General features: G+C 37.9%; 1 protein-coding gene across 1 annotated transcript in view; it reads right to left on the reverse strand.

Annotated features, from left to right (window-relative positions):
* Positions 1 to 296: 296 nt before the first annotated feature.
* LOC115629491 (midnolin homolog) overlaps positions 297 to 13,460 on the reverse strand; it is a 56,111-nt gene continuing 42,947 nt past the window's right edge. The window contains exons 3-4 of the mRNA XM_030525965.1: positions 1,949 to 4,012; positions 297 to 1,831 (exon numbers count right to left, since the gene is read on the reverse strand). Coding sequence (XP_030381825.1) covers positions 1,013 to 1,831; positions 1,949 to 4,012 — 2,883 coding nt within the window. The 3' untranslated portion in view covers positions 297 to 1,012. The remainder of the gene's footprint in view (positions 1,832 to 1,948; positions 4,013 to 13,460) is intronic.

Consider the following 13,460-nt stretch of genomic DNA (forward strand, 5'->3'; position numbering starts at 1 on the left):
AAAAAAATTGAACTAACAGAGCCCGAAGGCCACTTCTCTATTAACCCTTTTTTATACTACATATACAAATATATTGTATATAGTAATTGATATAGTAATCGTTAAGCCGAAAGAAAAAATTATACGATAATGGGGGTTCGTCATGTAATTGCTTTCTAGTCTGCTGTTAAGGAGTTTAATTTTTTTGTCCTGCGTACCTTGCTCTCTCTCTCTCTCTCTCTCTCTCTCTAGGGTAGACAACAAAAACTTTGAATTTTTCATAATAATTTTTAGAATAAATTTTTAACAATCAATCAGGAATAAAATTATTTGTGCGACTTTTTTTTTTTTTTTGGTTACAGTGATCGAAAACTTTTGAAGCACAGATCCAAGCTATAGACTGATATAATAATATTTGAAGCAATACATTTACATTCAATGAGAAATATTTGTTGTTGTTGTTACGAACCCCGCAATATACAATTTGAATTGAAGTTGTTTTTTGTTTTGTTTGTTTTTTTGTTTGCAGACAAATATTTTAGATCGCTCCTCTCTTTGCTGCCGCGTGTTTTGTTTACATTCATAACAGAGAATGAGTTTTAATAATAAGAATAATAATAATGACAATAATCATAGTAGTAGTAGTAGTAGTGGTTGTAGTAATAGTAGTAGTAGTGGTGGTGGTGGTACATACATACATAACTAGTTACAGTTAGTTATTAGTGGTAATCGATAGTTGGTAGCTGGGACGCCAGCCTGGCATAAACTAGTAAATGCTACAAAAAGGACTTGAATGGCGCAAATTGGATTGCTTGCTACCAATAATAATCAAAAAATTAAACATAAACAAATTAATGTTATAGATGTATGTATTCATAAACAATAAAAGAACATTCCGTTTTGGTTGCTTGCTAGATTGCTGCATTGCTAAATGATGTTGATAATTGCGATGATGATGATGATGATCATGATTGATTGATGATCGACTGCTTTGACTGCTTGGGCGACTACTGCTTGGTGTGCTGGGAGCAGCTTAAGCAGCTGTGTCCACCTCCTCAACTATGTGATTGGGCGAAACCTCGCTAGTTGGCGCTGTGGCAGCCGCTGATGTTGTTGTTGCTGTGCTGCTGCTGTTGTTGCTGTTGTTGCTGCTGCTGCTGCTGCTGAGTGGAGGCGTCGTCGTCGTCTTGGTAGTGGCAGTAGAAGGGGCTGTTGCTGAACCAGAACCGGTACTGGTGCTGGAACTACTCTCGTTGGCACCACCAGCAGCCACAGTGGTTAGCTTACTGCTTACTGCACTGTACTGTGTGGCAGCGGCAGCATGCGCTGCGGCGACGACGACATTGCTGCCGCTTGCCACATAGGGTATACTCCTCAACTTGCGCGCCTCACGCCGCTGACGATGCTGCTGCATCACCCAACGCAGCTGATCCAGCTTGTACTTCGTCTTCAGATTGGCCACACACTTGGGGCAGGGCTCGTTGTTGTCCCCAGTCTGGCGATAGCGACAGCTACAGGCACCACCACCAGCACCACCAGCACTTGTGCTCGCGTTCGAGATGTTGCTGGAACTGGAACTGGCACCAGAGCTGGTGCTGGAGCCGGAACCGGCGCTCACGTTGCTGTTGTTGGCGGCGCAGGGCGAGGAGTGGCTGCCCAAGTCCGGACAACACGTATAGCTTTTGGGGCTGTGCGGTGCTGCTGTTGTTGTTGCTGTTGTTTTGTTCACATAATGTCCATTGCACTCGCCATAGGCGCATGTACCGTTAGCTGCGGCTAAAGCCGCCGCCGTCGCTGCCTGCTGTTGCGCCCGACTGTTGCATTTGGCGCAATTGTGATGCTTGCCGGAGTACTGCAAAACGAAAAGAAAATGCCTTTTTAGTGATAAGTATTAAAAGAAAAAAAAAAAAATTTAGCCCGCAAGTGGGGTAAAAGGGCAAAGGCAAAGTTTGGGTTTTTAGCTACTCACCAGCTTGCGCGATCCATGATGCAGTCCGCTAAGCGCTGTTCCTGCTGCTGCTGAGGAGCTGCTGTTGCTGTTGCTGCTGGAACCGGAACTAGAGGTGGAGTTGGTGCTGCTGCTGTTGCTGCTACTGCCCGCTGTAATGACGCTGGTGGTGGGCGCCTCAAAACTAATACGCGCCCCCCGACTATATTGGGGTGTGGCGCTCAACAGATCATTAAGTATATGGATGACGGTGGATATGTCACGTTTGGGTCGTCCGTAGCGATCCTGTAGTGCCGGATTTAGAGTGCCCGAGAAGGTGCCCGAATAGATGCCCTTGCCATGATTCTTCATGGACTCAATGACGGCGCCAGAGCCGCTCTTCCTTGGTGTCTCATCGCAGCCGGAGAGATCGATCTTGTTGGTGAACACCTCTTTGGAGAGTTTGCGCAACGTTTGTGTTAAGCTGCGCGAGGCTTCGGCCAATGTGCGTGTATCTGCAACAGCCAGACCAGAGTCATCCAGCTCGGTGGTGCTGCTTCTGCTGCTGCTGCTGCTGCTGTTGCTTGGTGTGCCATTTGGGGTGCTGCTAGCGGCTGGCGAGTCTTCAGCGCCATAGCCGCTGTCATTGTGCGACTTGTTGCGAGTGTTGGTTGCTGCTGCCGCCGCAGCTGCCGCAGCTGCGGCATGATGATAGTGATGGTGGTGGTGATGATGGTGATGATGGTGGCGGTGCTTGGAGCGCGTTATCGGATTGTTCACCGTCTTGTGCAGCATTTGGGCATTATTGCTCGAAGCAATGGAGGCAGGCGCAGTTGGATTGCTGCTGCTTTTGGACGTCGGAGCAATGTTTTTGCTGCTGCTGCTACTGCACCCCGTTTCGCTGCATTTGCTCAAAATTGGTTGTGAGGCAGCGGCAGCGGCAGCCACACTGGTTGACTGAGCCGCTGCTGTCGGCGTGGAGAGTCGCGTGCACAAGCAGGATGTGAGCTTGGCAGCTATGGGATCGTGTTGACAAGAAGTAGAAGATGTAGAAGAAGAAGAAGTGGCAATGGCAGCAGCGGCGACAATGTTGCTGCTTGCCGAGGAACTTTTACTTGGAGCAGACGACGAAATGGGAATGTTCTTGATGGCCGCGGTAGTCGTTTTAATGTTGATGGGACTCGAGACGAGATTCGAGAGCGACTTAATGGGCGATTGTTCCAGTAGCGCCACTGAAGGCGATGCTGCTGCTGTTGTTGTCTTCACTGTGGCTGGTTGTGTCGCAAGAGCGGTGCTGCTTGCAACTGCAGCTCCTGTGGCATTGCCAGCAGTAGCTGCGGCTTCGATTGCGGCTGCACGTGGCGTCTGCCCCAAAGCAATGCTCTTCACAATATTCTGCAAGCTCTCGTAGTCGTTCTTGCTGAGGAACGAGCTCTTGATGCCGCTGCCACTGCTGGTGCCAAGCATGCGGCTATTGTTGCCACTGCTGTTGCTGTTGCTGCCGCTACTGCTGTTGCTGTTGCTGCCACTGGCGCGATCCACATCCACTTCACGGACTTTGCTGCCGCCACTGCCTGCAGCCAAGGCCGAGGCATTGTGATGATGATGGTGGTGGTGGTGATGATGATGGCTGTGTCCGTACTGCAGACTCGGATGCTGATGGCTATGCACATGTCCCTGGCCGATGCGATAGACAGAGTTTCCAGATGCAACGCGCACCTGCGAGACGCGTGGACGCGCATGTGTACGCATCGAGGAGCTCAAGCCGCCGCCGCCGCCACCGCCGCCACCGCCGCCATTGGAGACGCATCCACCGCTGGAGGAGCTCGAACTGGCGCTGGAACCAGTTGTCGTTAGTGCATTGCTACTGCTGGCGCCAGTCAATGCTGCTACGCTGTTGCTGCCGCCCACTGCCGCTGCACTGCCTCCCGACCCGGCACCTCCGCTGGCCGGATTGACGGTACTTAATTGTAATTGTATGAGCATCATGTGATCTCCCAGACGCATGCTCAAATTCAGCGGAGTCTTGCCACTTAGAAAATCATTAACCTGCGAGTCGTTTAGCGATTCCAGCGCCTGCATTACCGTGTTCTCCGGACGCTGAGCCTACAAGTGAAAAGAAAATGCATTGAGATTAGTTAGCGATTATTTTCAAGTAAATGTCTTTTATTTTAACATTCGCCTAGACATTCGAGAAATACACATACAAAGTTTGGTGTTTGTAACTGCTAACGGCTTCGAGAACGAGACGGTCATACTGTCGAACAGGAAACAAAAAAAAAAAAAAAACCAGTAGTAACAAATGCCCAATGCTAATCAGTATATAGTCTACGCGCCAAATATTTAAATGCTATGTCTTATAGCTTGTGCTGTTTCTATTTTGAAACCGATGTTTGAAGTTAACATAAATAAATAACAAAATAAGTAGAAAGCTTCAAAAAACAACAAAAAGACAATAAAAAATAAAATAACAAAATTTATGAAAATAATAACTTAATAATAGGTATTTAATAAAAAGAAAAATTTAATTTAATTAAATGCTAATAAGTAATAGTACAGCATTAACAGAAATATTAATTATAAATCAATAATATTTTTTCATTTTACTTATTTATTCAATATTATATATAATAAATAAATAAAATGCTAATAGGTAATAATACATAAATAATAGAAATATTAATTATAAATCAATAGCATTTATTTATTTATTTAATAATTATATATAATAAATAAATAAATAAAATGTTAACAAGTAATAATAATACATAATTAATACAAATATTAATTATACATAATTAACAATTAATAACAATAGAAATACCGCATATTTTTTTATATACATTTTAAATTATTTGTTCTATTGTTCTATTCTCTCTCTCTCCTGTAAACACATTTTGCTTTTAGAAATGTTAGCTAACAGCGCGCTGTTAGGCTGTTAAGCTGTAACAGTAACACTGCTCGGTCTGTTCGCCAGTCCACACAACATGCCAAACTTATGACTCGCTTCCAATTCAGGCGCATTGGCATTGTTCTGTTGTCATTTTATTTGGCTACTATACAAATATATTTATTAACAATAAAGCACAACGATTATCGGGCAGGCCAACTATAGCCGACGAGATATTTGTTTTCGTACGTGATTCAATGCGCTGCCTTTGTGGCGATGATTAAATGAGACAACGAAACGCAACTTCTTAGCAATACTTAGCAGACTGCGATTAACAGAAGCCGAGCAGTGCCTGCAGTGCTAAAGTAGGTTGCATCATTGCAGACACTGCATTTCAGCAAGCAGTGCACTGCATGTGGGCGTTTAACTCGAAAGGGAAAAAAGTATATTTTTTTGTCTGCTCTTTGCTAAAAAAAAAAAAACGCTTTCACGTTAATATCATTCACTATCTGTGCTTGCAAATCAATTTTTCTTTTCGCCAACACATGCATGTTTGAATTTCTTTTACACATGAAGCCCAACTTTTAATTAGAGCTCAGACATCAAATGGGTCATAAAGTGGACGGACGAGGCGCAAATAAAAAAGTAGCAGCAGCAACAACAAAAAAGCAACTCATGTCACATATTCATTTAAAAATTTCACTTTGGCAAAAAAGAAACTAAACCAAGGCAAACAATTTGTACATACATATGTATGTATATACGTATATGTATGTGTGTACATAATTTGACAATAATACAACAACAACAACAACAGCAGCAGTAAAAGTAACAGAAACAAACGAGAGCGACGACAATAATAAACAACAACAAAAAATAACAGCAACAAAGCAGCGTCAACAACGACGACGACATCGCCGCCGCTTGAGCTTGATTTTTATTTTAAAGGTCTGGGTTAATTAATCATTTTCATTTCACGCACACACACAAACTAAACAAAGCCTTGCATTTATTTGCAGGCACACACACACACACATGTACTACATGTATGTATGCATATGTATATATGTATTTATCTGGATTCATGGAGAGAGAGACCTCACTGTATTGACACAGTGGCCTAATAATGTTCAAAGCTGACTTTGCGGGCTGTTAAATACAATGAGATGAACAGAAAATGTTAACACAGCGGGGCACAACTTTCCCTTTCAAGCAACAACATTGCTGCTGCTGCTGCTGCTGCTGCTGTTGTTGTTGTTGTTGTTGTTGCCACTTATGCAACACGCACGAGCGACGCTATGTGTGTGCGTGTGTTATTTCCCCGCCTAGCAACAACAGCTTTAAACGGAGTCTCAGACTCTGACTCTGACAGATGCGAGTGTGTCGTTTAATTGGCCTATTGATGACGTGGATGTTTTTTTTTGTTTGTTTTTTTTTGTATTAACGAACAAAGTGTACCAAGGTCAGCTGACGTCGTCGCACGCAACTTACGTCAGCGTCGCAATCGAAAATTAAAATTTATCCACAGCGACGACGACGACGAGACGACGGGGAAGATAACAATAACAACAACAATAACAAAGTCAATGCTGTAATTTATTAGCTTTGTGCAAATTGACTGACTGGCCCGCCGGGGCAAGTGTAAATGCCACTTTTGGCATTGTTTTACCAAAAGGTGCCTAGCAAAATCAGCAGACAGGGGCAGCCAGCCAGACAGACAGGCAAGTCAAATCGACAAATTGGCCACTTGGCTAAGCCATTTTTCAAGGTGGGCAGAAAGAGATTATGAGCAATTATTACGTAAGGCAGCAGCAGCACATGGCATGAAAACTCGTGTGTTATCTGAAATCGCACGCACACTTTGTGTTTGTGGCAACTTTTCTACGGTTTTTAATCGTGAATGTATTGCGTATTGGGATTCAACTGTCTGTCACAGAGCAATGCTTTCTACAGTAGCAGCAACAGCATTCAGTGAACTGCTTGTGCAGTGCAACAGGTCGGCGGCGAAGTGGTGAAAACCAACAAATTCACCACCTTTTGTAGAAATGTTGCAATAATTGCACTTTTTGCACTATATTTTTTTTTTAATGGTCTGAGGCGGGGATGTAAAAAAAAAAACATCGAACAATATTCACATTTCTTTGTGTGGTTTATCGAAGAAGGTATATTTGTATTACAAATTATTTGATGTTTTCATTCAAATGTGTATTTTATAATATACATTTTAGATTGGAAAGCATTTGATCTTTATTTATTCATATATAATGTCACAATTAATATGCTTAAAAGGCGTAGCTAATAATCTTTTTTTTTTTAAGTAAGCCATACAAGTTCATCAAAAGTCAACATTATGAGAACTTTATTGATTAACAACATTAAGTAGAATACTATGACAGTCTCTCTCTGTTGATTTACTCCCTAATATTAGCTTTTTTTCTATGGAAAGTTAATTTGTTAACACATGGATGCATCGATGTTTTTTGCGATGCATCGACCATGCATTGATTTTTTATTTTTTATATTTTTCCTTCGATTTACAAAATTGTACTGAAACTTGATTCTTAAAGCTGCCGGATGATATAAATCTTATCAAGCTGGAAAATATTAATTAGTTGCTCTTTTAAAATAAGAACCCATGGCTTATACTTGTATCAATATATATGTATATATAAGTAATTCTGTGTATGAATCCATATTTTCGTTTTTTACACGGTTGTTTCTGGAACCAATCTACCGTGTAAAAACAGAATTAGGTGTACTTTTTAATTTGATGGCTGCACTTATTATTTTGACCGGCGATCTGTAATTGGAACAAGTCCACAATTAACGAATTGGCTGAATTGACACACGACGATGGCAATAAATATTAACACTGATGGCTTGATGGCTAGTTTCAAGTGTTATCTTTGGGGTTTCGTAACGTCAAGCCAATACAATACAAGCACACACGTTGGCGCTTGCACTCAAATTTGCACGTGCTTTCACATTATGGCCGTAAACGTAAAACAAAGACGGCGCCAAAGCCACTTCAAAAACGTCGCCCGCGTTTGGCATCACGACAAAGTTCAGTGCTGCCATTTTAGCTTTTTTCCCGCTAGACATGGCTTTTTTTAAATGCCAGTGCGGGAAAAATTCTAAAATAGCGGGTTGCGGGAATTCTAGCTTCAAACAAATTTACTTAGCCTTTTTCTAGCTCTACACTATTTTACGCCATATGTTTTTTCCTTATCTTTTTTTTAATAAAAATAAATAATAATAATAAAAATAAATAATAATAATAAAATCAAATATGGGATGAATGGTAAATACGCTTAACTCCATTTGAAACCTAAGGTAAGTTTTAATATTATTATTTTAATTTAGTATTAATTTAATATTAGTATCAGTTAAGTCCAAATTAAGAAATGGGATGAATTTAAATACGCTTCACTCCATTTTAAGCGTAAGGTAAGTTTTTCATTTAATTTAATGTGCATTTTCTATTATTATTTTTACAAGAATCTCATATTATTATTATAAATTATGAAATAAGAATACACCTAAAAAGACATTGATCATATGCAAAAATAGGTGATTGATTCGGTATCACTACAGAAATATATATGAAATTTTTAATTTTCAAACTGTCTTATATCAAAATCGTGTAAAAAAAGACCGTGTAAAAACAGAATTAGGTGTGTAGAATTAATGTGAAAACATTAAAACAGATATTTCCTTAAATTTAAGCAGGAAAATAGTGCTTTTAAAACCGGCTTGTTTTTTTTAGCTTATTTCGCCTTGGATTTAGCTTTTTTTTTTTTTTGGCAATCTAGCTGCTTTTGCTCCAAAAATTATGGCATCACTGATTTTTTTACGCTTTCTGTGCGGGTTTCTTCTGTGCATTTGATTTTGACAAAGCGTTTTGTTAGTTTCCACCTATTTTTTAACTCATTATATAGCCATGTGTGTGTGTGTCACTATCTGTGTACGCGTCTGTGTTTGTTGACCATGAAATTATATTTTTATTGCGTACTTTGTAGTCGCTATTTGAGAAGCACTTTGCCTCTCCCCACCACCCCCCCTCCCTCTCCTGCTCCTTCCTCGGTCGACCGCCTCTTTGGCCGTCACACCTAAGCGCCGTCGCTGACGCTGAAATGTGTGTAACAAATTAAATTGGCCCAATGGTTATGTTGCTGTTGCTGTTGTTGTTGTCGTTGTTGTCACTGATAACATTTATTCGCGTCGCAGCGGCACCAGTACCATCAGCAAGTACCGCCCAACAACAACAACTACACTCGCACCCAAAACCTATTATTAGTTTTCATTTATAGTGCGCTGCGCAATGTTTGCCAGGCAGGCAAGCAACCACAACCACCACAACAACAACAAAGGCGACAACAGGCGCCTATTTGCTTTGCCATTATCATCAAAAACCCAAGACAAGAATTGCGATTTGCGAATTGCGAACTTTTCGACGTACTCGTACTATGTACATACATACATACTATAATGCTGGCAGGCAGGCAGTCACCTATCGACCGAGCTCGAGAACTATTTATGTACATGTACGTACTTGTCGATACCTGATAATTCTCCAATTGAAGTGAAGTTTAGAAACTGAACTGAAGTGACAAAGGCATTATATAAATAAATTAATTATTGTAAAAATTATTATTATTGATTTTAATCTTCACAGGCAGCTAACTTATTAGGATAAGATTTTAATTTTTAGCATTCTTTTTTCTTCTTTCTTTCTTTTTTTTTTTCACTTGTTAAGTTCGTCCGATTCCTTGCATAAATATATAAAAAATCGAATACTGCTTCCTTTATTCGGGAAACCACGGACAAATGTTGCGTTCGACGGTGGAGATTCTTTGTAACACTTTTCAAGCCATTCTTGGGTTCAGGCTTCTTTATTTTAAAAATATTATAAAAAAAATTTTAAAAAATTAAAAAAAAAAACTTTAAAAAAATTGTAAAAAAATATTTTTAAAAAAATATGAAAAAAATATACATTAAAAATATATATATTAAAATATATATATATTAAAACAAATATATTTAAAAAAATATATTTAAAAAAAAAACACTACATCGACTACAGAAAGCTTGCCCCCATCAACAATATACAACTGCCTACATGTCTGATCCACAAATTTGAATTTGTTTCGATATTCTCCTTCTCTTTAAATTTTTAATTTAGATTTTATTTCTAAATTGTAAGCTATAAGCATAATGCTTTCCGATTACACTGAAAATATGAAATGCATAAGAACTGGAGATGAGACGACCTCGAATAATCGGATCTAAGGAACTGATAAATCAAGCGAATATCGTGCCAAAGCGTAGACAAGATCGAAATAAACCGCTTCAAAATCACTCCAAAATCAAGCTTATGATGACAGTTCTCTTTGATAATCGTGGTGCTGTATATTCAGAATTTTCCTTTCGCCGGGACAAACTATGAGCCAGGAATATTATTTCAGTGTTCTTATGTTGGAAAAGTTTGGTTTTTGCAATTCTGGTTATTTCAAAAATTGAAAAGGCCACGCCGGGGACCCCGTTTTGACACGAATCGGTTTCAACGATTCGATGCAAACCGTATCGAAGAAGATACCAAAAAACTACTTTTCGAATTGCTTTAAGGATTGAAAAAAGCAATACGCATTGCATCCGAAGGCGATGGATGGAGTTAAATGAATAAATACAGATGTTGAAAGTTAAAGCCCAATGCTAGGTAATATTTTTGTATATATGTATTCCCAAGCATTAATTGTATTTACCAATCCAAGTAAATACAATAAAATCACAACTAATATCAAAAGAGTTCCCCAAAGCAGCAATTCGTAACGCTTTCAATCCTTATCGCTAGCCCCTAGCTTAGTCCAACAGCCCCACGCATAAATATAGAATGTTTTCATGTAAAATTTTAATTTCATTATACTCTTTCTTATCTCCTTCCTTATTTCTTCTCCTTTTCTTTTTTGTTAGGTCTAATAACGTCTCTGCTGTGAATCGGGGCATAGCTGGCTGTTTGGCCAATAAAATTCCCCCACCAAGTCGGCTTCGTTATTAGATATTTTTGTTATTTCAATAGGCTTTGTTTTTCTTTAGTTTTATTTAGTATTGATTTTTTTTTTGAAGTACAGGGATGTTTGTCGATAAAATAAAATTATCTTAAAAAATTCTTAGAAGAGAATTTCAAGCTGAAAAATAAATTCACGCATAGATACAAGTATACATATATGAATATCTCTCACACAGAAGTGCTGAGAGCGCGGCAGATTGTGCAACTAAAGTGTGTTCGTGTTTGGTATTTCCAATCAAGAATTCAAGTCCGATATCACTCGGTGTGGAAAGGGGAACTACTTTGACATGAAATATGCCAATCAAGCTGAACAACCACCGCGATCGTAGAACCCACAGACACGTACTTGTCGATACGAACTCACTTGCTTAGTACTTGTTGTTGTTGTTGTTGTTGTTGTTGCTGTTGCTGTTGTTGTCATCATCGTCATCGTCAGCATCAGCATCATTTAACGAAAATTCATACCTCATTTATGTATAAATAACTACGGGTTTCTTCCCTACCTCCCGCCCTTCCCCGATTCAGTAGTAAGAACAAACGACAAATTCCTCAACAAATTATTACTCATGTTAGATAGACGGCGACAATTAAAAAGAGTAAAACAAAACAAAAAACGGCAACTATTAATAATAACAATTTGTAAATTGTAAAACAGAAACAGAAGCAGCAGCACGCCGATGCCAGCCAAATCGAGTCAACTGCCGAGTAATAAAGCAAAAATAAATCGAACGCAACAACATACTATACATATATATATATATATATATATAGTATAGTTACTATATATACATACATACATATGTTCATAGATAAGTGTCTGCGTCGATGGTTAGGGGCGTCTAATAAACGCCGTCTATCCATCTATTATTATTATTCCTTTAAATACACATTCGTAGGCAATCATCCTCGACAACTTTTCAATCTGCGTGCATCTTCTATGTAATGACAGCCTGGCAAAATAATATGCAATTATTATTTTATATTGAATTAATGAATTTTTAATTGTATAGCAAATTTTAACAATTAAGAAACATTTATTTACAAATTCAAAATAATATGCAATTATTTAAAAAATAAAAAATAATTAAGTTTACAGTTCATAAAAAACTAAAAACAAAAATGAATAATTAATATCAATATTTATTTTATAATTAATTAATGAATAATTAGTTGTATCAAGCAATTAAGAAACATTATTTAAAAATTCAACAATCATTATTAATAAGAAATTGTATCGAAGAACTTGAAACTATTAAAAAATTGTGTTTACAATTTTGAAATTTAACAATAATTTAAAAAAACCAAATACGAAAAATTTTTAAGAAAATACAAGGAAAAATTTTTAAAATAAAAGGTTTTAAAGTTTTAAAAAAAATGTTTATTCAGTCTTTAAAAATTTGAGCAAATTATAAAAAATTTATTTATTCAAAAAGTTGTATTCAAATTATAAATAAAAATAAGTTTTAACAAATATAATTAAAATGTTAAAAAGGAAATGTTTTCAAGTAAAATCTCTAAAAAAAAAAATTCACTTTCCAAATCGAATTTAAAAAAAAAATCCAATATGCCAGCTTTAAAAATTAAAAATTTAAGCTAAAAAAAAAAGGAAAATTTTACTGGAAAAAATGAATAATTTTAGTTTAAGAATAATATGGAGTGAGAATGTACAAAATTTAGTTTAAAAAATTTTAATCTATACGATTTTTTTTTTAATTAAGATCTGTTCTAGGTTGAACAATTATTAAATTGTATGATAATTCAAACATAAATTGATGAAAAATTGCTTGTAGCTTAGAAGGATTTTTTATTTGAATCCCGAAATAATAATAATATAAATGCGTGACTATTGTTTAAAAATCGCACAGCTTTTGCAGAATTTATGCTTATCTGGCAACATTGAAATTAAATATACACACACTATTCATTATCACCTATCATCTGTCGGACTTTTATTAATTATTAACAAATGTTGATGATTATTTAGAAATGATTGAACCTGCACTTTGAAAATTCTTTATTGGCAACATGTCCCTGAGAAGAAAGGCAATGACGTTGCTTATCTCGATCGCCCACTAGTAGGGATAGTAGGGGAAGGAAGAAGAAGAGCTGCTACGTTAGGTTGAACGAATCTGCAGCAATGCATGCCAAGGTGCTGATTCAAAGCAATCACAATTGTCAAACAGACAGACAGACAGGCAGACATACTTACTACATACTATATAGTACTCATTACAAAGATAAGCCAGTGTGTAGGCTTTGTTTTCATTACCGCCCTCGTCTTTCCGCAGACAAACAGACAGACAGACAGACTGGCAGGCAGACAAACATGAAACAGACAAAACGTGTTTCGTTTATTTTTCTTCTTCTACTACTTCTTTTTCTTAAAATTTTATTTCTCGATAACAAATTCTGCGCGTCATTGACAAAACAACGAATAAACTTTTTTTTCAATCACATCTTGTCTTTAACCAACTTGGTTGGACTGGGCTGGGCTGGACAGGGCTGTTAAAAAGACACTGAGACTCTGTTAAGTGACTGTTAGGTTGCTGTTATGCGTGGGACCGTGCGACCGTGGCAACGATAACAACAACAACAAC

This window comes from Scaptodrosophila lebanonensis, unplaced genomic scaffold (genome assembly GCF_003285725.1).
Source record: "Scaptodrosophila lebanonensis strain 11010-0011.00,11010-0021.00 unplaced genomic scaffold, SlebRS2 tig00000155-arrow-arrow-pilon, whole genome shotgun sequence".
NCBI lineage: Eukaryota > Metazoa > Arthropoda > Insecta > Diptera > Drosophilidae > Scaptodrosophila > Scaptodrosophila lebanonensis.